This window comes from Gopherus flavomarginatus, chromosome 5 (assembly GCF_025201925.1).
Source record: "Gopherus flavomarginatus isolate rGopFla2 chromosome 5, rGopFla2.mat.asm, whole genome shotgun sequence".
NCBI lineage: Eukaryota > Metazoa > Chordata > Testudines > Testudinidae > Gopherus > Gopherus flavomarginatus.
In genome coordinates this window covers 15,829,492-15,852,298 of record NC_066621.1, presented here as the reverse complement: position 1 = coordinate 15,852,298, position 22,807 = coordinate 15,829,492, and the positions used below count along the sequence as shown (strand labels likewise).

The window sequence follows — 22,807 nt, the reverse complement described above, 5'->3', positions numbered from 1 at the left end:
CAGGCACCAAAGACTGGGGTAGGTGGGGAGCTATGCATCAAGAAATTAACAAAAGGGGACAGGTTATACAGATGACAAGAATGGCCAGCTATAAAAGTTAAAGCAGACAAAGACGTCTGATAGAGATTAAAAACCTCACGTTTCAGGGTTTAAACCAATCTTCATAAAGGATTAGAGAGATCTTTTCCTGGGATTATCCTTCATCTGCCACTGCAGGGTTTCTTACACCTTCTTCTAGGGGAGCTGGTGCTGGCTACTGTTGAAGACAGAAAACTGAGCTAGACAACCCCTGAACTGAGATGGTAATTCCTATGTGCCTAGTCCCACTTATTTACAATGCAGGGCCGCCCAGAGGATTCATGGGGCCTGGGGCAAAACAATTTTGGGGGCCCCTTCCATAAAAAAAAGTTGTAATACTATAGAATAATCTATTCTCATGGGGAATCCTGTGGGGCTGGGGCCTAGGGCAAATTGCTCCACTTGCCCCCTCCCCCATCCCCAGCAGCCCTTTTTCAATGTGCATGAAAATGCAGACGAGGCTAGAATTGCCATAATAATATTAATTAATAGTAAGCATCAATTTTCATAGTCCTAGCACTGTGCAAATTTAGATCCCCATTATGCCATCAGTTCCAGACAGAGCAGAATTCCTGGAAGGGCTAGTGCAAATAAGAAGTAGAAAGCCACAGCAGTGTTTGCAAAGTACCATGTATAGGGCAGTTAAAGCCTTTTACTAAGAGCGCCCGGATAGCTCAGTCGGTAGAGCATCAGACTTTTAATCTGAGGGTCCAGGGTTCAAGTCCCTGTTCGGGCGCACAACTTTTGTATTACTGGGGCGTTGAATACAGTGGAAGCAGCATTACAAACCAGAAACCCAACGTTTTTAAAAGCCCGAGATCTTTTTAAAGAGCGCGCACCTATGTCAAAACCTGGCACGAGCCCGGCGTTCCCCTTGCAGAGAAGCGTTGGCCAAAGTGGGAATCTAACAGGGTCGGGGGCTTTGCAGCGGCTGCTGCAGGAGAAATAAAATAGGCGAAGGCGGAGAGGAAAAAAGAGACTGAAAAATAAACAAAAGCAGGTTTCGCCCGAACAGGGACTTGAACCCTGGACCCTCAGATTAAAAGTCTGATGCTCTGCCGACTGAGCTATCCGGGCTCGCTATTAGAATTTGCCACTGGGTGAGATAAAAGAGATAAAAAGGATGTGGGGCTGAGAAGCAAAGCAGCCATTCTTTTAATTATGCACAGCCACTGATAATGAGTGGTCATGTATTATGCAAAACGAGGGAAAGCTGCACTACGAGACAGGCTTGAGTTTGAACATCAACTGGGCAGAGGATGAGGGGCAGAACTCCCCCTAGCAAAGCCTGTGTGGGGAGGCGAGATCAGTTCCAGGAGGGTCTTCGCTGCATCCAAGAAAATGCCTTTGCAAGGCTGTGCTGTATGTTGACTGTTAGCATCTAGTGATCTCTGTATGTCAAGTGCATGGTAAGGAAAGATTTGTCATATTCGTAACAGATTTTAAGGTGGGGGTTTTGTGCAGAGAGAACAAGCTTGGTGTCCACAGACAGTGTGGTGGCACATTTTGGGGCATTACTTTGCACGGTGATTGTAGGGGGCAAAGATCTCTGTATATACCGGGAGTGCATTGCATTGCAGTGACTGTGGGGTCATGTCTCTGCACACACTGCGGGTGCATTGCTTTGCACAGTGGCTGGGGGGGGTGGACACAGATCCCTGCACACACTGATGGTGCATTGCATTGCACAGTGTCTGTGGTGAGCACTGCTCTCTGCACACACTGATGGTGCATTGCTTTGCACGGTGGCTGTGGTGAGCACTGCTCTCTGCACACACTGATGGTGCATTGCTTTGCACGGTGGCTGTGGTGAGCACTGCTCTCTGCGCACACTGATGGTGCATTGCTGTGCACGGTGGCTGTGGTGAGCACTGCTCTCTGCGCACACTGATGGTGCATTGCTTTGCATGGTGGCTGTGGTGAGCACTGCTCTCTGCGCACACTGATGGTGCATTGCTTTGCACAGTGGCTGTGAGGACACAGCTCACTGCACATACTGCAGGGCGGGGTGACTGCTTAAGTTGGGCCCAGTTTTGGTTGTTGCTTTCCTTCCTCCAGCTCGGTCTCTGCCCCAGTGCCCTTGCCCCCTCACGGTCCGCCAACAGCGAGGCGGCGCTGGGACACTCCCTCTCTCCCCCTGGCATCTCTATGGTAGGCGCCTAGCTGGCCAAGCTTCCCCGACGCCTCCTTTCTAGGCCTGGCCTCGGGTGTTCTCTATGGTCGCAGTCCATCCCGCAGGAGTCTCCCCACGCAGTCCCTGCGGAAGTGGCCGCGCCGCCATGTTGGCTGGGAGGGGAAGTGGAGGCCTGGCCCCCCACTAAGATGGAGGAGAGGAGCCAACTGGGGGCCTAGGGCCCCCTGAGGCCGAAGGGCGAGCTGGGGCCCATGGAGCAGCGCTAGGTGAGCCCGGGGACCTGCCTGGAGGGGCGGGGAGGCCCTGAGGCCTGGGTCCTGCTCCCAGCCTGCTGGCTTGGGGGTCAGAGGGCACAGCCTGGGGCGGTGGGGGATGTGGAGGCAGCAGGGCAGTGGGGAGGAGGGAGAGGAGAGATCTGCCTGGGGGACAGGCCCTGCTCGGGGGATAGGGGCATGCAGGGGATGCAGGTTGGGCCAAGGCTGTGGGAGTGGGAGGCGGTGTAGGGGCTGGATTACCTGTCTGGCTGTCGAGACGCCTTGCAGAGGGCACTGGCGGGACCAGAGCCTCGCACAGCTTCTGTTGCTATTAAATTGTAGGCTTTTGCTTTGCTATGTTTCTGCTCAACATTGTGTGTGTCTGCGCCCATTAATGTGAACTGTCTGTGTTTGTGTGTTGGGGTGTCTGTCTGCGCCCATTAATATAAAAGAAAATCTCCCTTCTGGCAGGAATCATCCTTGTTCTGATAGTGAGCACATTCACATTTGGGCTGCCGTGGTCTTGCGTTAGACAGCTGTGGATGGCACAGGGCTGCTGTTTGACGTTTGTTTTGCAGTGATGATAAACTCAGTGCGACTTTGTAAAAATAGAGCCCTAGCAAGGACAGCTGCAGTTGTGCCATTCAGAAATTAATGTGTGTTTCTGAACACTTTAATATTTATATGGTTAGTTTCGTTTTCCAGTGATTGGTTTTAGGGAGCTCTGACAGTTATCTGACGTTGTATGGTTTGCTGTTAGATGATGTTTGATATACCTGGTCCATCAATAAAAGGAGCACTTGGCAAGTGTTTCTGTGATTACTATTTTCTGTTTTTTTTCCTCTTTTTCCCCCTAAACTGTCACATGTCTAACAGCTACCTAGAGCATGACTTGGTACCTTTGACAGCCTTTGGAGGAACTGCTGATAGGAGCATGTTACTGCCTGATTAGGAGGGAAAATTAAGGCGGGGGCGCGCGCAGATCTGTACGTCATTGGATGCGCCGTAATTTTGACGTTGGATGCTGGCACGCCTGCCCAGAAATGAATGCTGGCAAAAGCCCATCTGTAGTTTAGGAACTAGCCATTCTGCTAAGTGCAACTTAAAAACAAGGAAGCATTTTAGGAAAGGATTAGTAAGGATTTAAAAAAAAAAAAAAAAAAGGGGACTGAAAAGCATGCAGTTTCGTAACTATCTTGTTGTAAAGCGTGAGAGTCCGTTTTTAGTGTGCTTTTTTGCTTCCTGGAGTTTTGTCTATATCTTCCAAAATGATCAACAGAAAGAGTTACTGCCAACCTGGTGCCGAGTTTTTGAAAAGGTGTTATGTTCAGCCAGCTTATTTAAAAGCTACATTGAAATGAGCTGTATTGCAAATGTCTGGTTAATTGTGACTTGAGTTGATGAAGCAGCTTCTAAATACATCTGCTTGAGTTTAACGGAAGAAGAATGTGAAGTCTAGATCTTTTTTTGGAAAGGGGGTGGGGCAGATTGGTGAGGGAAGTAGGGAGTGTGCTGTTAAATGAGGATGAGATCTAGACAGATTGAGTTCCTTTTTGTATCTCTGAGGGTGAAGTGTTGTTACTATATTGTGTAGATTTTAGGCTAATTTTGTTTGTGCTAGCATTCATTAGTGTTCCACTGTTGTATTACTGGCTGTACAGCCCTAAGGTCACTGGGTGGCAGGTCAGGACTACTTATCTCTTGAGAACCCTGTGGATTAGGGTTTAGTCCCTGATACCCACCTTGTGTCTCTAATATGCTACCTATAGTGAGTCAAGTTCACTTGCTTATAAATAAGCATTTAAACTGCCCCCTGGGGGTAGCAGTTGTAGAAATGCTAATACAGAGATGGTTCAGCTGGCATTTTAGCCTCTGTAGTCTAGACCTGGTTGGAGCAGGGTTAGACAGTGGCTGTCTTGCAGTAGAGCTGCCACCGCTGAAGCTGCATGGTTGGAAGTTGAATTGGGGGAATTCTTAGCAAAAAATGTTGGTCTAGACAGCATGAGTGAGCATGTTTTGGAAGTGTGTGTGTCTGGATTTAGACTGGCAGACGGATATACAGCAGAGCCTGGTCATACTGAAAGCTGATATTAAAACACTGTTCTAGAAGTGGAACAAAGGTACCGGTTTGCTTCAGTGTATTGTAGTATGTAAGCTTCTGTTCCAATACGCCTGTACCTGTTTACAGTCAAGTTCTCCTGTGGAAGACATGACTTCAGTATAAGAGGATTCCCTTTACTATGTCACTGCTGCTGGGACATATGTGGTTCTCAGCCTCAGTTCCTTTTTCAGTGTCTATTAAATGACTAGTAGAATGCATCTGGCACAGCACTGGTTACATCACTTACAAAGCTATAACTGATAAGGTATGTGACACACATGTGATCACTTTAATATGCACACCTGATAAAGGAAGGACCTATTTTTAAAATCTGGATTTTCTACTCCTTATTTTCACTTTCTGTTCGGAAATCTCAGTGACGATTGAAACATTTTGTATAAGAGATACTATGCAAATCTGATCTCCAAATGCTTTAGAGTTATACCATTATGGACACAATTTCTCTCCTTTTGTTATTAAGAGCCATAGGGCAAGGAAGAAGTGATTTTGGGGACATGTTCCTTTGAGCATCTTTTGAAAGATACTAGAAAAATAATCCCAGAGCAAATAGAAATATTAATGCCAGCCGTAAAAAAACAACTACTATTTTATAGTTGCAAAAACCCTCAGCTAAAACATGACTTGTAAAAGTGAAAGAAATGAGGATAATCTTAGCATGTCTTGTTTTCCATCCCCAAAAATAGAGGCTGCATGATGTAGTGTTTAAAGCACAGGATTGTAAGTCAGAGAGACCACTAGTCTGTTCCTCCTTGCTCTGCCACTAACTATGTGACCTCTGTCAAGTCAAGTCAAGTCACTGGGTCAACATCAATTTCAAAAATCACTCTTCACTTGGATGAGAGTGTGGAGGGAAACTATCTACTGTTGTTGTAAGTATGGCAGTTGTGTGGTCTAGTGCAGTGTTTCTCAACTTTTTGATACCAGGGACTGGCTTGCTGCCTTCCTGAACTGTGTCCGGGAGATCTCAAGAGCTGGCGCTAGTCCATGGACCAGTTGTTGAGAAATTCTGTTTAGTGTGAAGGGCTCTGAATAGAGAGTCAGGACACCTGGGTTCTACTCCCAGCTTGGCCACTTACCTGCCATGTGCTGACAGTGGGCAAGTCACTTCCCCTCTATGTCTCTTTCCTCCCAGCCTTGTCTCTTTGTCTATTTAGACTGAAAATAATTCAGAGCAGGGACTATCTCTGTTTTTTTGTCTGTACACCTGGCACAATGGGGTTCTGATCTCAGTTGGGGCTTTTAGAAGCTACTATAAATAGGAATAATAACTTTAAAACCATGATCTTGCAACTGCTTCCTGCGAGTGAACCTCTTGCCTATGCAAAAGTTCCACTGATTTCCTATATATGTACTTTATATATATATGAAGTTGGGTGTCAAAGGTTATTTTACAGACTGTATGTTAATCAGGGTGTTCTAGGGACGATAGGGACAAGCAAAAATAAAATCTAGATGAGAAACTCATCACCAATTCATATTAAGCTATAGTAATAAATGTGATCAATTTCTTCAGCCTTTGGTTTAGGACAGAGAAAAAAGCAGCTCTTTGCAGATACTGCTTTCATAAATTAAGTTACTACAGGTCCCTGCTTGTCTTGTAGAAGGAGGTTTTACCGGAATAAAGTGGTGGCTGCGTTATACAATCAAAGATTACGGTACCATGTTGTTTTTTTTTGGTTTTTGGTCTCTTTCACTGTCTGAATCCAAATCAGTTTACTAGGATTTCTGTTGTTCACCTAGTAGTGTAGAGATTCAAAGGACTTATAGAATAAAGTAATTACTCACAGCCTTGCCCTTTCAAAGGGGAAAAAAAGCCCATTAGGATAAGATTACTACAACCATGTTTGTCTACAGTAGGTTTCTAGATGTATCACCGATGACAAATACTGTGTCATTGGTTGTTGATTTAGGAAATTTTACAGAGCCATTTACCAGTGCTTAGGGGTTTTTTTTTAAAAAATAACTTGAAAATAAATTTAGATTTCCCTCTCCCTCCCCCTCAAAAAATGGTTTTGCAATAAAAGAACATTGCATCTTTTTTTGCAAATCTTTATTATTAATTATCAGAGGCGTAGCCGTGTTAGTCTGTATCCACAGAAACGACGAGGAGTCCGGTGACACCGTAAAGATTAACAGATTTATTTATGCCCAAATAAATCTGTTAGTCTTTAAAGTGCCACCAGACTCCTAATTGTTTTAATTATTAATTGTTGTCTATCAAATATTATCTTTTTGGTTCTTTATTGGCAGTTCTTCACATGTCTTGATAAACTCAAAATTCCAACCGTGTGGCAGATATATCATGACTTAAAAAAGACTTCTTCAAATAAAGCCCTGACCCCTTAAAGTAGATTTTTTTTTTAATGGCAGATCTGAATTTACCTTACAGTACTTCAAAAAAAAAAGTAAATAATTTTTAAATGCAGCGTCACTGCCTGTGTTACAGTAGGTCATATATTACAAAAAACTCTTGTGCAATAAAATCTGTCTCTTCATGGTTCCTGAAGGAATGTCAAAGCAAAGAATGAAAAGCATGCAACTCTGAATGAGAGTAGAACAGCAAAGATTAACTAATCTAAAGGCACATAGGTTATACAGAATGAAAGCTCACTTTATATTGTTGTATAACTTTATGTCAGTGCTGTATCACTTGAAGCCCTTGAGGCTACATTGGGGCAGAGTAGAGTAGAAAAGTGTACCCTCTCCCCTACAAATGCCTTAACCTGGTACCATTTTCTGCAGTCATCTCGTGAAGATGTGTGTACCAGAGCAGCTAAAGCAGGGTTTTTAGTGTGCAGCAAGAGTTCCATCTGCACTGCTAAAATCTATTAGAGCCCTGCTTTGCATCTGCATCTGATCCTCAATTTGCAAAAATGATCCCCTGATATTCGCACAGTTGCAGGGCTTTAGATATAAAATTTGAATCCGCATCCATCTGTGATCCGCAAAAATGGTCTGCGGATATTCGCATCCATGGATTTGCAGGACACTATCTATAATGTTGATAGGATGGAATGACAACTGTTAGGTTTTGTGGTCTGCACAGGTTTTAAATGGTGTTCCTGAGTCGTGTTCATCAAAATATTATGAGGTGGCAAGACATTACATTTTGAGAGTTTAGTCACCTTTGGACTTGCAGATAGATGCCTTTCAGCTATGGTACTCAGAAGCTGGATATAAACATTTAAGCACTGCAACCCTCCTTTCAGTGACCTCAAATTGTCTACATCAGGGTTTAGGTCAGCTTAACTAAACTACACTTGCTCAGGGTTGTGGATTTTTCACACCACTGAGCTGGGTCAAGTTAACTTTTTAGCGTAGACCAGGCCTAAGGTTATGAGTCTCCACTGCAGAGTTAGGCCGTGTCTGTACGTGCGGTCATGAGAAGATGCTCTATGCCCGTTGATGTAAAAAAAACACCTCTGCAAGCAGCATAAGCTGTGTCAGTGGGAGAAGCATTGAGTATGGACTGAGACTCAGGAGACCAGCTTTGTCAGTGACCTTGGACGATTGCTCCTTGCTTGTGTCTCCTTGTGTAAAGGATGATAATCCTAACTATGACTAAACAGATGGGCTGTCAGAGTCTAAATTCATAGCTCTATACATGTCTGAAGGCACCAAAAAGGGAACTGTTGCTTTGGTCAAAGTCTTCCCATCCCAGGTTGCTTTAGCATCTGCGTATAGAACTTGTTTAGAACTTGGGTGTCGTTTGGTGTGAGGGGGGTGGGGGCTCCAATGCTATTTGAGGCTCTTTGTTAAGTTGATCCCATCAATTTGAAGGGTGGGAGTTTAATCACTAGCATTTAGTTCTTCCACCCACTGTGTACCTTCCTTTGCTGACTCACGAAGCTGCAATTGTCTGTAAGGCTTTCCAGTGGAGTAAAACTTGACTTAGCTGTTACTGTCCACTGAGTCATTAAGAACTTGCCTCAACATGTCACAGAAGACTTTGTGTCTTTGAACAGGCAGGTCACAACAGAAAGAAGAACTGTCTGGGATTTGCAGATGAGCGTGGGAATTCTTTATTCTAACATTCGTTTCCCAGTGAGCAAGATTTTTCTAGAGCATAGTAAAGGTGGGTGGAGGGGGGTGGGTGGGAGTGTCACCAGTGCAAATCAGCCTGAGATGGTTAGTGAACAAAAATTGTAAATTTCATAAAAGCAAATTGAAGACATGATTCTTGGGTGCTGAAGGATTTCTGCCCCAGCTTCTCTTACAAGGCTACCTGTCCAGGTAACTGAGCAGCTAGGTTTAATTTGCCGAGGAGAGAAGTGATTTTGGATTGCTCAGGTTATTGGCAAACTATAAAACAATTGCATGGGCTGATACAGTGATGTTAGATTTTAGGATGTACGTGCAGGGAAGATTGATTTCTTAAAGCTTCTAAGAACAGAAGTGGTTAACTCAGGACCTGCTGGTTCTGACTTGCTACTAAACAAAACTTTGTTGTTGTTTCAGTTTATACTTCACTGCCAAAATGACATCTTCGACCTCTGAACAGCATCCAGCATCTGAGAATGCCTGCAGAATCGCACTTGGACAAGCTAACCAGGTAACCTCCCCTTCCCACTCTACCCCCCAGGTACACACCCTTTTGGCTTTCCTCTCTCCTTATTAAAAAATAAGGCCAATGAAGCCCTATTAGGTTTGACTTCATGGCGTGTGGCCTTTCGTACAGGGTGGAATGAAGAGTCTTCCATCAAGTGAGTGGTTTGTGAACATTAACTAGCAGTGCCACTGGTATGGACGATAGATGGGTAATATTGGACTGGCATTTAAAGTAATGGAGAAAAAAGTGAGGTGGCTTAAACTGGCTGCACAGGAAAGTACATAATGTGTGTATTTCCAGCTTCATACCTCTTTTAGGCTATGTACATTAGCAAGCTTACAGCGGCACAACTGTACCGATGTAGCTACACTGCTGTAAGATCTCGTGTGTTAGTCGCTCAATGTCCATGGGAGAGAGCTCTCCCATCAACACAATTAATCCACCCTCAATGAGTGGCAGTAGCTCTCCTGACAACATAGCACTGTGTGCACTAGCGTTTATGCCAGCATAATGTCCCTAGCCTCTGTTTGCCACAAGCTGGGAATGAGCGAGAGGGAATGGATCACTTGATGGTTACCTGTTCTGTTCGTTCCCTCTGGGACACCGGGCACTGGCCACTGTCGGAAGACAGGATACTAGGCTAGATGGAGCTTTGGTCTGACCCAGTGCGGCCGTTCTTATGTTCTTATAATTTATGTTGCTCAGGGGAGTGGGCTATTTGTACCCCTGAGCGACATAAGTTTTGCTGACATAAGTGGTAGTATAGACATAGCCTTACATAGGACCACACAGAGTTCCTTTTTAAAAACTCTGGACTACATGGAACTGTTAAATTATGCAGTTCCTCAGAATATGAAAAGACACTCATCTGTGTGACCTAGTTTATACAGCCAATAACATCTCTCTCTCGGAGCTACCTTGAACACTGAACACATGCTGTTTCCCATACCAATCTATTCCCAGGGCATTGGTGGAATGAGTGCCAATATGTCATAGCCTGACTGCTTTAGGAAACCTATCCAAAGCCAGAGTGGCAATTCTTTAGCATAGAGTGTGGGAATCTGGAAAACTGGCACTGCGTCAACATGTTGGCTGCCAGTCAAAGAGAAAAATCTGCAGTGTGAGCTATGGCTAGAAAAATGCAGTCTACAAACTCTAAAGAGTGAGTTCTCCAAGACAAGAATGGGACTGTATCTTTGTGAAGACTGTTTCATTGGTAAGAGCATGTGTCTGTCGGGGGGCAGGGAGTGTAAATTAGCCTCTGAAGGGACTCAAACTCCCCTATATACTTAATTTATAAAATCCCTCTGAGTCCCATGCAGAATTGATTAACATGCTTCTTTATTCAGCTCTTTCTACTGAAAAAATTATAAATAAATAAGCAGACTTTGATGATAGTACAGAAATATTGGCTGCCTACACCCATTATCTTGGGAAATATGGAATGAACTAACATTCTCGTCTCCAGTTTGGCTTCATTGTGGTAGCTAAGGTGTTATTTTAAATATTCAAATTAAGCAATTTTTTTTTAAACACAGAAAAGGGAGGGTGAGGAGGTAGTTATTTAAAATGAAGAAAAATCCACGACAGTGGTTCTTAGCTTGGAGAAGTAAAACTGTCTTGTACTTGCATTAATTTCGCTTATAAGAACATTGTATTAGTACTGGCACAAGCTTTTACTTTCATTAAGCTTAATTCGTTATGTCCTAACAAAATGGCTGGTGTTGGAAAGAAGAATTGTGGCCGGAGGTTGGACATTCCTTGCTCTGTTTGAATTGATCTTAAAAGGTGAAAGGTTTTTTTAAAGAGTGAATCTAGCAATGATAATGATGTGAGAGTAGATAGCTCAGATTAGTTTAAGGCGAAGATAAACACATTCTTAGAAATTAAGAATAGTATGCACAGTGGGATGAATTCCTGCCTGAGTATTGTCTGGCAGCTGAGTTCTTGACCAATTAGTTGGTGACAAATAGTAACAACACTCCTCATACCTCAGGCAGGAGCTTGATGGTTCCAACTCTACCTGGAGGCTAGGGTGTAGTGGGCTTGGGAATTCTGAGTTGCCCTCCTTTCAGGAAGTGAGGGCTTTTTGCAATTGCATTTATATGGGGAGAGATCTGAGCTATCTAGACATAGCTGATGCCACCTTTGCTGGATAGAAGATATAATGGGCCAGTTACAGCAGGAAAGAGGTTCAGAGGCGTGCTTCAATAGAACAAGCCTTTGATAAATGTTTGGAGAACAGTAGAGTATTGTGTACAAAAACCCTTCCCACAACACGGCCAGTAGAAGCATCTTGCTGCTTGTATTCTAACTAGTGTATGATCTCTTACCCATTCTTAATGTGGAATAGAGCATGTGTGTGCAATGAGAGCTCATACCTACCCCATACTTCAGTATGCTTGTGGAATAGCAAGATGCCACTAGCCTAATGAAAGGGCTGGACTGGATCATTGGTTCTCTTAATCAATAAATCCTGTTTTCTTTCAAAAATAATGTTAGTCTGACAGAATCATTGCTTCCAGCTGATTTATTTGAGCAGAAATAATTAGGCCAGGCTACAAAGAGCTGTTTCCTGCCACTGGTTTTCAGAACTTTTGTTCTTCCAGCCTTATGAAGCAATTTCAGAAGTGACAGGTGAAATTGGCCACAGTCTTCTAAAAGACTCCACTCCTAGTTGCTGTAGCATTATTATAGCCCTGATTTTATTTTGTTAACACTGAAATGAGAAGGGGACAGGGAGAAAGCTCTGACAGACAGAGCTAAAATTATGAAAGCTGCAGTTTACATGCTGAGGGCCAGGTTCTGAGTGCAAATACGTCGCCACTGTCTCCCCGAACACACACACACGACTTTTTATTTTGAGATGCTGCAATATGTAGTGTTTATCCAACATCAGGATTTGGTCCTAAAGTTAATCAAAGTATGTTCAGAAAAATGCCACTGCTTTTGCATATAACCCTCCCAAAACACGCCACGTTTTAAATCCATCCCCTCTGGTCTGCTGGTATTAAGTACTGAAGGATGCAAAAGGCGAATGGGAGAAAGGTTTAATGTAGCAATGTTGGTAGTATTTATAAAACACCATAACATTCGGCTACTAATTTGTGCAATCAGGTTGGGGCACCTTGGTGGTTTTGTGGAGAACGATGATGGTTTATGCTATGGCATCTCTCCCTAGGATGTTACTCTTTCATGATGTGTGCGGAGGGACTCGAGTAGGGCTGCTGGGGACTGATAACTATTTAAACTTGCCACTGCTTTTTTTTTTTGTAACATTCGTACTACAAAATTATCTGTCTCGTCTGCTGTTGAGATTTGCTCAGGTGTATAGTATGGAAATAACAAAAGGGAAGAGTTGCTTCATGTTCACCCTTCTTGTGTGAATGTGTGCCCATGACAGGAGAGCCCCCATACCTGACCTATTAATACAAAATTCGTAACTCTGGTGAGAGGTTGGGTGGAAGTTTGGGGTCCACGGAGAGTGCAGGATCAGTCCTTTAATGCTACTTACAATAAATTTTTATATGCTGCACCCTTTTCTTGTGGTTTTTTTTGTCTCTATTCACAAGTTTTTAATAGCCAAACATCACCTATGGGCTGTGCAGGAGAGACCTATTCTATTCTTCCCATTCAGTGAGCCAGATTTAAACCTGGTCTAACTGAAGTTAATGGTGTGACCATTGCATTATCCCTCACATGTCTAGCTAGTCAGCCTCTAGGATTCCCCTCACCTAGGGACTAACTCTCCAGTCCTTGCTCACATGACCAATCCCATGCAGGTTAATGGCACAGTGAGGTGACCAAGGTCTACCGGATTGGGCCTCCTACTTTGCTGGCTGCGCTCATCTTGTATTAGAATCAATATGGTAGAGAAATTGCATTGACTGACTTTTAATTCTGACTAGTGAAACATACCATTACAGATCCTGATACTGCAATAAGCTCTGCTTGGGTGGGCCCATATTTATTTCAGCAGGACTCTGAACAGACACAAGGGTCCATCTGCACAAAGCTCATTGCCCGAGACAGGATTGTCTTCTCTTCAGGCATACCTCAGATGCAGGTCATTAACTCTCGAAGAACATGAATAAGCCCTTGGGAGGGTACCTCAAAGATGTCCCCCTTGGCCAACAAGTCACTGTAGAACCACTTGTCTGGACTTGCTATAATGATTGTATGACAGTCTTACCAGGAGGTGTGCCCCCAGGATTTATTAGTTACATAACTGATGCCCATGGATACAATTCTTCTCAGAAGTTCACCACGTTATGTAGCCAATCCAGAACTATGTATTCTATATTTTAGGTACAACCGAAACTGCCACTCCTGAAGATTCTGCAAGCAGCAGGTGCACATGGTGAAATCTTCACGTTGAAGGAGGTGAGCCCAGGACTCTACTTTGATGGTTAAACCAAGAAAGTAACTGTAATAATGGTCAGTTAACAGACGATGAATGTGCCACCTTGTGAATTTTACATCCAGGACCTTGAAGATGGAAAATTATCTTATTATGAATTACTTGTGTTAAGGTAGTGCCTAGGAGCCCCAATCTCTATTAGGTTTGAGATAACCCTGAGGCTATGTATAAAATACGCTAGTAGCTAAAATGCACTGGATTAGGAATTGGGAGAGCTGGGTTTTCTTAGTAGTTCTGCCACAGATTTGTGTTGTGGTCAGGATCTCCTCACTGAGTCCTCATTCCTGCAAGTTGATTGGTGGGAGTGTAGCCTCAATGAAGTCAGTGGGGCTCCACTGAGACCCATTCAGGTAAATCATCTTGCAGGATTGAGACCATAGGGCCTGGAAATCAGTGGATGCAGAATTGGGTCCTTGAACTCCTGTGCCTTAGTGCCTCTATCTGTAAAATTGGGCTACTTTATACGTGGGGATATGGAGACTGTTAGGATATAGATATTCAAGCCTGTCTGCAAAGGCCTATACTTCAAGAGTTTAGGTGTATTCTTATCACTTAGCTAGTTTTAGAGATATAAAAGAAAGACAATGATTTTGATTCTGTCTGTGTAAGGGCCTTCTCTCACTGTGACGATCTTAAGGCCCTGTTTAGTCATATTGAAATAAGGCAGTCTGGGGCTGTGTTAGGAAGGTGATCCGATCTATCACCTCCAGAGAAAGGGAAGAGCCTAGAACATTTAAAAGGAAGCTTAGTTTCATAGTTTTCTGTCTGGTAAGAACTCAATTATCAATAGACACAGCTGGAAAACCCTTATGTTTGTATAGCTGTAGTTGTGAAATCCTCACTTCTGTATTGTTGTCTATGTTTATTTACATGGTCTCTGTCTGGTTCTGTGATTGTTTCTGCCTGCTGTATAGTTAATTTTGCTTGATGAAAAATAATTAAGGTAGTGGGGTATAGTTGGTTAGCTAATCATGTTACAATCTATTAGGATTGGTTCGGTAAATTTTAGTAGAATGATTGGTTAAGGTATAGCTAAGAATATTACTGTATAAATTAGGGGCAGACTGGAAGTAAGTTGGGATTTGAAAATAAGGAAAAAGGAACTTAAATTTAAACTTGCTGGAAGTTCACCGCAATAAACATTGAATTGTTCGCACCTTCAGACTTCAGGTATTGTTGCTGTCTATTCATGCAAGAAGGACCAGGGAAGTGGGAGTGTGAAGGAATAAGTTCTCTAACAGAGACTTTTTTGAGCATAATGGCTGAGATCCTCAAAGGTGTTTAGAATCCTAAATCCTATTGAAATCAGTGGGAGTTAGGTGCCTTAATATCTTTGCGGATCTGGGTCAAAGTGCTCTGAGATCCTCTGATAGAATCCCTATAAGAGTACAAAATATGAATGAAAATTATTATATATCTTGAGAATCCAAAAACAACTTTAGGAGAGATGTAATGGATAGGTGCACTCTTGAGAGATTGTCAGAAACGCGTTGCAATTGTTTTACTATCATTCATTGCTTGAAAGTTCTTAAATTGTACTTCAGTTGATATTTTCTCCTAAGTTTCTTTTGAAATTTCTTGTCAGCTAAACCTAAGACATGCTGTGAATTCATTTAAGATTAAAATGCAAAATGTATAGAAGATTAAAAAAATGACACTGTCCATGATTTACAGGGGTATTCTGTCAGCAAAGAATTAAATGTGACGTTTTTTCATTATGAATGTGTCAGATACTCCCGCAGAGCTGTGTGACTTATTTTAAACTCTTATGCATTTAAACAACATATTTAGAGTCTAAATTTTTTTGCAAAAAAGTTGAATGCTTTGTATGGGGCGGGGGGGATGTTAAATGCAGGCTGCTACAGTACACAGTAGTCAGTCCTCTTGAGTGAATAGAAGTACTGTTAGCAACTTCTTCGGTTGCATTTATCTTTGTTCAGGTGGGCCCTCTTTTGCTTCTAATCAGGTGTCTAGTCCTGCTTGTGTTATGCATAAACAATTAGCTGTTTTATCTCTTGGATTCTAACTTGAGTTTACCTAAATATCCTCTTTGTAGCCAGTTCTGTGGCCTTAGGGACATTTTCTATAGCAAAGCAATCCTTTTCTCCCCGCACTTCTGTGTGGTTCTAATGCAGAGTATCTTGCATCTATGATCTTTGCTCTCTGCTTGTGCCAAGCAAGTGGTCTCCTCCCGCTTAACTTCGGCCTTCCTTCATGTTGAGTCACCATATTTTTTTGCCCTTCCACTTTGGAGAAAGAAGACTGTTGAAGACACACTTCGGTGGTTACAGAGAAGTACCAGCTGTGTAGCAGGGGCCTGCTGCATTGCCACTAGAGAACAATCTTAGGGTCATTCTGAATAGCTGTTGTTACTGTGTAGGATGTCAGCTGAGCCTTTGACCCAACCAGGTGGGTTCTGTTTGGCTGAGAAGGCGCCTGTGTCTAGATTATAAATAACTTCAACCTTGTCCTGTTTCTCTGCTGTAATCTGAGACAGCAATGAGGTTTCTGTTTTGTTTGCTGACATTTTAAGAGGCTGGGATTAATGAAGGAGCATCGGTGGGTAAAATCTTTTTATTTAATTCAGTACAGAAGTTGGAATTGTTGTAAATTGGCCAAGACTACACTTCCCTTTTTGGATGGATCACATGGAACCTAGTGCTTTGATTAAATGCCAGAGCCAAATCAACTGCACTTGAAGTTACCGGAATATTGGTTCTTATATAGTGCAAAAAACCAGCATCTCATTTTGGGAAACTCTGGCACCATCTCGCTAAACATTTTGATGGTGCAGAGGGAAAATGGGGAATAGAATGTGATCTTTACTTGTATTTTGTAGATTGTATTTCTTGAAACATTCAGAAGGGGACCTCTCCTCAGAAGAACTTGCCAAGAGACTGTGGCCAAACTTTATTTTTTAAAAAAACCTCCTTGGATCATGAATCTGGCTCAGATAATAACCAAAGTGCACCCTGCTATAGAGAACAAGGGTAGCCCACTGGTTTCCTGGGATTTGGAAAATCTGGAGTCAAGTCCTGGCTCTACCACTGATTCACTGTCAATGTCACATTGTCACAGCACCTCTCTGTGCCTCAGTTTTCCCATTTGTAGAAGTGTCTCTATCCCCAATGCTTGAGATGTATGGATGGAAGGCTCTGTAGAAGGGTGACGTCTGTCTGGAAGGATGTGGTTCTTCGCTGGCACTGTGTCATGTCAGCTAAAGGAAATGTAAGGCGGAAGAAGAGTCTATGAGAAGGAAATGGAGCACAGAGCCCGGGAGACCTTGCTGGTTTATACTATACCCGGATGTACAGACACTGTTTTCCCAACCTATGTATTATATAATTTTTTTAACATTAACTTTAATAAAATTTTCACCTGCAGATGTAAATAATACTATCTTATGTACCCACAGGTCATGCATTACCTGGGACAGTATATAATGGTGAGGCAGCTATATGATAAGCGGCAACAGCACATGGTGTACTGTGGAGGGGATCAACTGGGAGAATTGCTGGGACTGGAGAGCTTCTCTGTGAAAGATCCAAGGTAGGAAGAGATGCAGCTTTGCAATGTGCTCACTGGGGCTGGTGGTCCACCGTGATTAGGTATTGCTGAGGCAGAAGACCCAGCTACAACATTGTTCCTTTCTGTGATGTAGATGAGACCTCGATGGTCCACTAGCTTATTGTTAGTGCTCTCGAATGTCATTTGGCATGCCTGAATTTGATTTCATCTGCTTGTAAGGAACAATTCTGCACTGTCTGGGTGGTGGACTAGTTGGTTTAACAGGTCTTTCTGGCTCTAACTTCTGAAATTCCCAGTCCCTTGTTTCTCAGTTCAGCAGGGGCTTGGATTGCTATGGAGGCAGTATCTTCTGCTTCTCTGAATGTAGGGGAGAGGGCTCAAGTTTCATAATCACAATCTCTCATGCTTTTATTAAAGGGAAACTTTACCTTGCTGTGCTTGTTCATTTGCAGAGACATTTGTGTGTGTTATCAATGGCTTTACCTGTTCTTTGCCAGCCTAGCATTCTGACTTTTTGAAGGACTAATGCTAAACTTGTGGCATGAATTCATTTCTGTGACAAGACCCCTGGGTGTAGCCTGAGGCTGTGGGACTGCTATGCCCCCTTTAACTCTCCAGCCTGGGCTGTCTCTCTCAATGCCTTGCTAGTGACAAGCAGCAAACCCCTCCAGGTGCTATCATCACTTAGCACAACTGCATGTGGAGCCCCACACCCAGCTAGATTGCATGAATGCTCCCAGAGCTCCCAGAGATGAGCCGTGCAAGTTTATTAATTGGTTCACCACTTCATCGATGGAAAGTGGATATACGCTAGCTTTTGTAAATCTGAGCAGATTTACCAAATACTTACTGGTAAAGATAAACAGTAAAACAAGTTTATTGACTACACAAGAGAGATTATAAGTGATAAGCAAAAAGTCAGAGTTAGTTGCCAAAAGAAAAGAAAATATAAGCACACAGTCTAAACTCTCAACCCTATTAGACTGGGCAATATCTAGATTAAGCAGTTTTTCTCACCCCACTGGATATTGCAGTTCATAGTACACAGGTTTCACCCTTGAAACATGGGCCAGTCTCCTCTCTTGGAGTCTTGAGTCTCCTCAGTGTCCTTGTTTCTAGTTGCAGCATAGGTGCGGGGGAGGAGAAAAGGCGAAGCATGAGGCCACTATGTTTTGTTTTATACCTTAGTCCATGTGCTTGGAGAACACAAGTCCAGGCATGTCTGGGGTCATTGCTGAGTCACCAGGCAAAGTTGAGCAATTGCCCTGGTGTGGCCTTGTGCAAATGAATCACTGCATTGTAGCTCTCTTCCAGACATTGGTTACTTTTCCTTGCTGTTGTCTCTGGGAAGCTGCTGATTCCCCAACTTAGAGCATGTTTTAGTGACAACCATATAACACAATCTCATAACTTCATGTGCACTAATGATGTATATATTTAGATAGAAAAGTGACTTTCAGCAGATCATAACCTTTCCCCTGATACCTCATATGGCATGCTTTATATGCAGTATCACAATTTATATATAAATGAGAAATATGGGGGTTACAGGGCGCTCTCCCGAGGTATAGAGTGTCACAATTTCTGTGCTAGCAAAATGACTGATGTAAGACAGCAGACTGCAACTGGGGTGGACAGATTACAAGTGCTTAAGCGAGAGCTCTTGAATTCAAAAGATATGATATGATATGAAAACAAATGGCCAAGAAGAGGTTATATTTCACGTAACTCCTACAGTCTCCTAAAAGGAAGAAGTGTCTAGGGGAGGGGAAAAGTCAGTGCATTTTTCACGGTGATTATATCAGATGATAATATATTATTTCAGATGAAGCCCTGCTGCACACCATGGGCAGATCTGGACAGGTAGTGTTTGCCTCACCTTAGGAGCTCTGCCAGAGAGGAACACCTTTAAATTACAGTTCACAAGAGTTATGTTAGGCGAAGCTGACTCAGTACTTCCCTTACCAGGCCTTCTCCTGGCCAGTATTGCCCATTTAGAGAGCTGCCCTGGCCGCCAACAAGGAGATTGTTGCTGCTTTCTGCTGCTGTATAGTGGCTGGAATGGAGAGGATATTAGGAGGCATGGGGCAACTGGGAGAAGAAAGTCACGATGAGGAAAGGCTAACTTATTTTTTTACTGTGGTTGCACTCACTAGTCCTCTTTTCCTTGTAGCCCAGTTTATGACATGCTGAAAAGGAACTTGACTTCTGTTACTGTTACAGGTAGGTTTGTCTAGTACAGCCAAGTGCATTCAGTACAATGTTAATTTAATTGGGGTAAGTAATGATATGTAGGAAAGAGAAATGTTCCTTGAGTGAAAAACTGCTTGTGGGGGCACACTCTGAGAATACCTTCAAGTCATGTGTCTGCAAAACAGTTCACGTGGTTGGAAATCAATTAGCCCTTTGCCTGACATGCCAGTGTATGGCTGGAGCTATGCCTCAAAAAGCAGAAGACAGTTTATATCCAGAGTCATATCCTGGAAACTAACATGGTTAAATGCTAGGTGTGAGTGAACTGGCTTGGCTAAAAATACCCCACTGAAACCTTTGCTCATCTCAACCTTTGCTAAGCTACAAAATGTTGAGTGATCTCCACCCGGTTCCCTACTATCGCTTGCATCTATACTTTGTGATCTTAGTTAGGACTACTCATAGGGGTGTTGGAAGTCTGACATGATGACTTGTTCCCTTAAATAATCCATTCCAATGTCAGAGGTCTGAATATCAGATTTACCCGCTCAACATCACTGTTACTCTGCCAAATCCATCCACATAAAGAAATTCAGTCACAAGTTGAAACAAATGTTGTTGTTGTTGTTAACCTAGTCCCTCGTGGCTGTTTTCCCCCAATCTACCATTCAATTAGTACAGCTGTTAGCGTCTACTCAGTAGCGAATTCATATTGAAATAGTAAGCATGTGAATTGTGAGCAAGGTACTTTGGTAGAATTGTGAGGTCAATGCCATACTTCCTAGGGCTTTCAGAAGTGCCTTGTCTATTTTTTGCACTAACAAGTAGTGGTGCATGCAAATTTAGAAGTAATTTCAGAAACTGTGGCCAAATACCATGTAGTTTTCTGCTTTTCAGCCATGGTTAGTGTGCATCAGTGCTTCTGGAGATCACCCATTCCCGTCTGTAATGGAGAACCTGCCTGAGCACTGTCTTGTCTAACCGCCTACTTGTGTCTGCAGAATAACCGTGTGAATGCTTATTTCTATGATGGTGATTCCCTGGCTTACCCTCAAGCAGTAGAAGTGGAAAGCAAAGAACCCTAGGGAAACATTTTCTCCTGCTAGCAACCTCCCCTCTTCTGAAGGTGTGTGTGTGCAGTTGTGTGGGTGAGCTTGCATTTGTTCATTCTGGTCATGGTGTAACTATTTTTAAACTTGCCAAAGGAAATAATGTTCCTTTAGAGAGTTGGTCACCGAGTTATACCGGGATGTGTGTGTGTCAGAGAGAGAGAGAGAACAAAACGAAACAAGCTTGGCAGACTGATCCCTGATTTTGTACACCCAATTGTGAATTCACAAGTGTCTAGGAAGGGTGTTTGTAGATTTATTTAATTTTTTCTTGGCACGGGGCAACTGGAAATAGGATTCCACAGCCTGTATTCACTGGCCAGATTTCTGCTTCTCAGTGCCTCATTCTGCAAATTATTGAGGCCACTTCTGTAAAGTGACTGTGTGATAAGATCATATCTCCTTAATAATGCCTAGCTCTCGTGCTTTTCATCAGTAGATCTCCGTATTCAGCCTAACTATTCTCTGTATGCCTGAGTCATACAGCCTCTACTTTAGGCTATCTACTTTCTTGAAATTTTATGTTCAGTGTTTTTATTTATGTTGGCAGAGACATTTTCCAGTATAAAAGGTGTTTTTCCAGCCGTTGTAAGAATAGTATCTTCTCTGTATAATATGTCCACATAGAGCTAAACTTCATCATAAAGCCATTCTTCCTCTTCTGACACTGTGGAGCCAGAGCAATTATAGATGAGTGAGATGAAGTCTCTTTTGCTTCAGGCAACATCAACTAATCTCTGATTGCAGAATCTTTACTGCTGATGATGATGGAAGAGGCAGAAGAAAATGGCTGGATTTTCCGATTTGCTTTATTGGACATTAGAAAAATCAACCGTGGGCTTGTAAATAGAGTATATTTGATATGGACATTGAGTGGGAGGAAATATGGGATCCAGCAGCGTTGTTTTACAGTCACCTTTCTGTCTATAACTGCACTTCACCTTGTCTTCATGTTTGTGTTGTGAAGTACAACAGGCATAGAAACCCAGTCCTGCTCTCCTAGAAGTCAGTGTTGCCATGGAATTAAAAGGGAGGGGGAGCAGTCCCTATATTTGCTTCTCCTCTGAGCCATTCTGCTCATTCAGCCTTTTCTAAAATACAGGTCTTCAGTTGAGTTACAGTCATTTTTGCTTACCTGATTGCTTTGGCTTTTAGCTTAGGCTGTAAGGTTTGGGAGGCAGGGGAGTTATGATTAACCTTTGGGGCCTGTGTATTTGTCTGCATTAAGTTGTATTGAGGACATGTACACTGATTGTGAATGCCTAGGGAGGAGCCTGCCAGGGCGTGAACCTTCCCCTGTTTGGTCTGGTTTGTTCTTTCTCCTCTTCAAAATGACATCTGCCCACAGGTAGTCTCTGTGGCCAGTGAAAAAGAACGTATCCATCAGGCATTTCCCAGCTGGCCTTGTTTTTCAGCATGGAGCTAATCTAGACTCCATGCTGGAGTCGCCACCTCTGCTGTTGCAGTGAGCTTCCCTGCCTACAACGTAGCAGCTTGCAGAGGGAGGGCAGGCCATGTGGGGAGTGTCAGGATTCTTACCTGCAATGGCATACTGTCTCCCAGTGGCCACAGAAACTTCCTACTCCCTAGTCCAGTGCTCTCTACGTCCATAATAAAAACAAAGAAATAAGCAGTCCCCCTGTAATAGCCATTTGGAAATTGGCCAGCTGCCTAAGCAACTAGAATCCTTTCTTCTGTAAAGTTCCACATGCCTGTCTGCCAAGCCTGGCTCGTTGGTTGCTTGCTGAGGGCCCTCTGTGTTGTGAGAATGGTTATTACCAGGGAAGGTGTTTTCTTTTGTTTTACTTGCCATATAGATGCTGCACAGACTCTTGCTCTCGCAAAGGATCAGAGCGTCGATAATCCAAGCCAAGACCAGCTGAAGGTAAACCCACTGCCTGGTGGATTCTTTTGTTGTACAGAGCGGCCCCTTCTCTGTACCTGTGCATGTGTGGACTGCCAGAACTTTTTACTCCTTGACTGGTAGGTCTTCGCCTTCCTTAAAAGTTCTTGGGAGTCCACAGACCAGGGACAGAGTGACCCTTCTCTGTTCTCTTCATAACAGAGTTCCATTCTCTGGGCGCGTTTCTCTGGGATGTAACACTTCCTGTCCTCAGTCCCTCCAGCTTGCACTGTGTTTGGATTGTGTGTGTGTGTGTGTTGTTCTGTTTCTCCCATTCTTCAAACAGATTGAACTTCCTAAAAGTGTAAACTGGTTTTGCTCAGTGGGATCATTTTTTAAAGCTTCCAGGCAGAATCTGGAAACCTGGGAAAAATCTTTGTCTAGTCTTAACTTGTTTTGGGCATATACATGGGGATTAATATAGTCTGGAGTGTGGGAGCAGTGGGGGCTGAATATTGCAATATTACTGCATTAAAGATGGCAACTTTTGATCTCTTGCCAATCTTGAGATTTTTCC

The 22,807-nt window shown here is 43.1% G+C and overlaps 1 protein-coding gene and 2 non-coding genes across 11 annotated transcripts in view; 2 read left to right on the top strand and 1 right to left on the bottom strand.

Annotated features, from left to right (window-relative positions):
• Window positions 1–741: 741 nt before the first annotated feature.
• TRNAK-UUU (transfer RNA lysine (anticodon UUU)) lies at window positions 742–814 on the top strand. The gene has a single exon. It is a non-coding gene; the product is annotated as a tRNA-Lys (tRNA).
• Window positions 815–1,082: 268 nt separating this feature from the next.
• On the bottom strand, window positions 1,083–1,155 carry TRNAK-UUU (transfer RNA lysine (anticodon UUU)). Its single transcript has one exon. It is a non-coding gene; the product is annotated as a tRNA-Lys (tRNA).
• Window positions 1,156–2,299: 1,144 nt separating this feature from the next.
• Window positions 2,300–22,807, top strand: part of MDM4 (MDM4 regulator of p53) — a 75,569-nt gene continuing 55,061 nt past the window's right edge. For 3 of the 9 annotated variants that reach the window (XM_050957179.1, XM_050957175.1, XM_050957177.1), the window contains exons 1-6: window positions 2,302–2,478; window positions 9,047–9,140; window positions 13,446–13,520; window positions 16,973–17,106; window positions 19,259–19,308; window positions 22,205–22,272. In XM_050957179.1, coding sequence (XP_050813136.1) covers window positions 9,066–9,140; window positions 13,446–13,520; window positions 16,973–17,106; window positions 19,259–19,308; window positions 22,205–22,272 — 402 coding nt within the window. In that variant the 5' untranslated portion in view covers window positions 2,302–2,478; window positions 9,047–9,065. Of the gene's footprint in view, window positions 2,479–9,046; window positions 9,141–13,445; window positions 13,521–16,972; window positions 17,107–19,258; window positions 19,309–22,204; window positions 22,273–22,807 lie in introns of all 9 variants that reach the window. The other 6 variants (XM_050957174.1, XM_050957173.1, XM_050957180.1 and 3 more) reach the window with 5 other exon arrangements.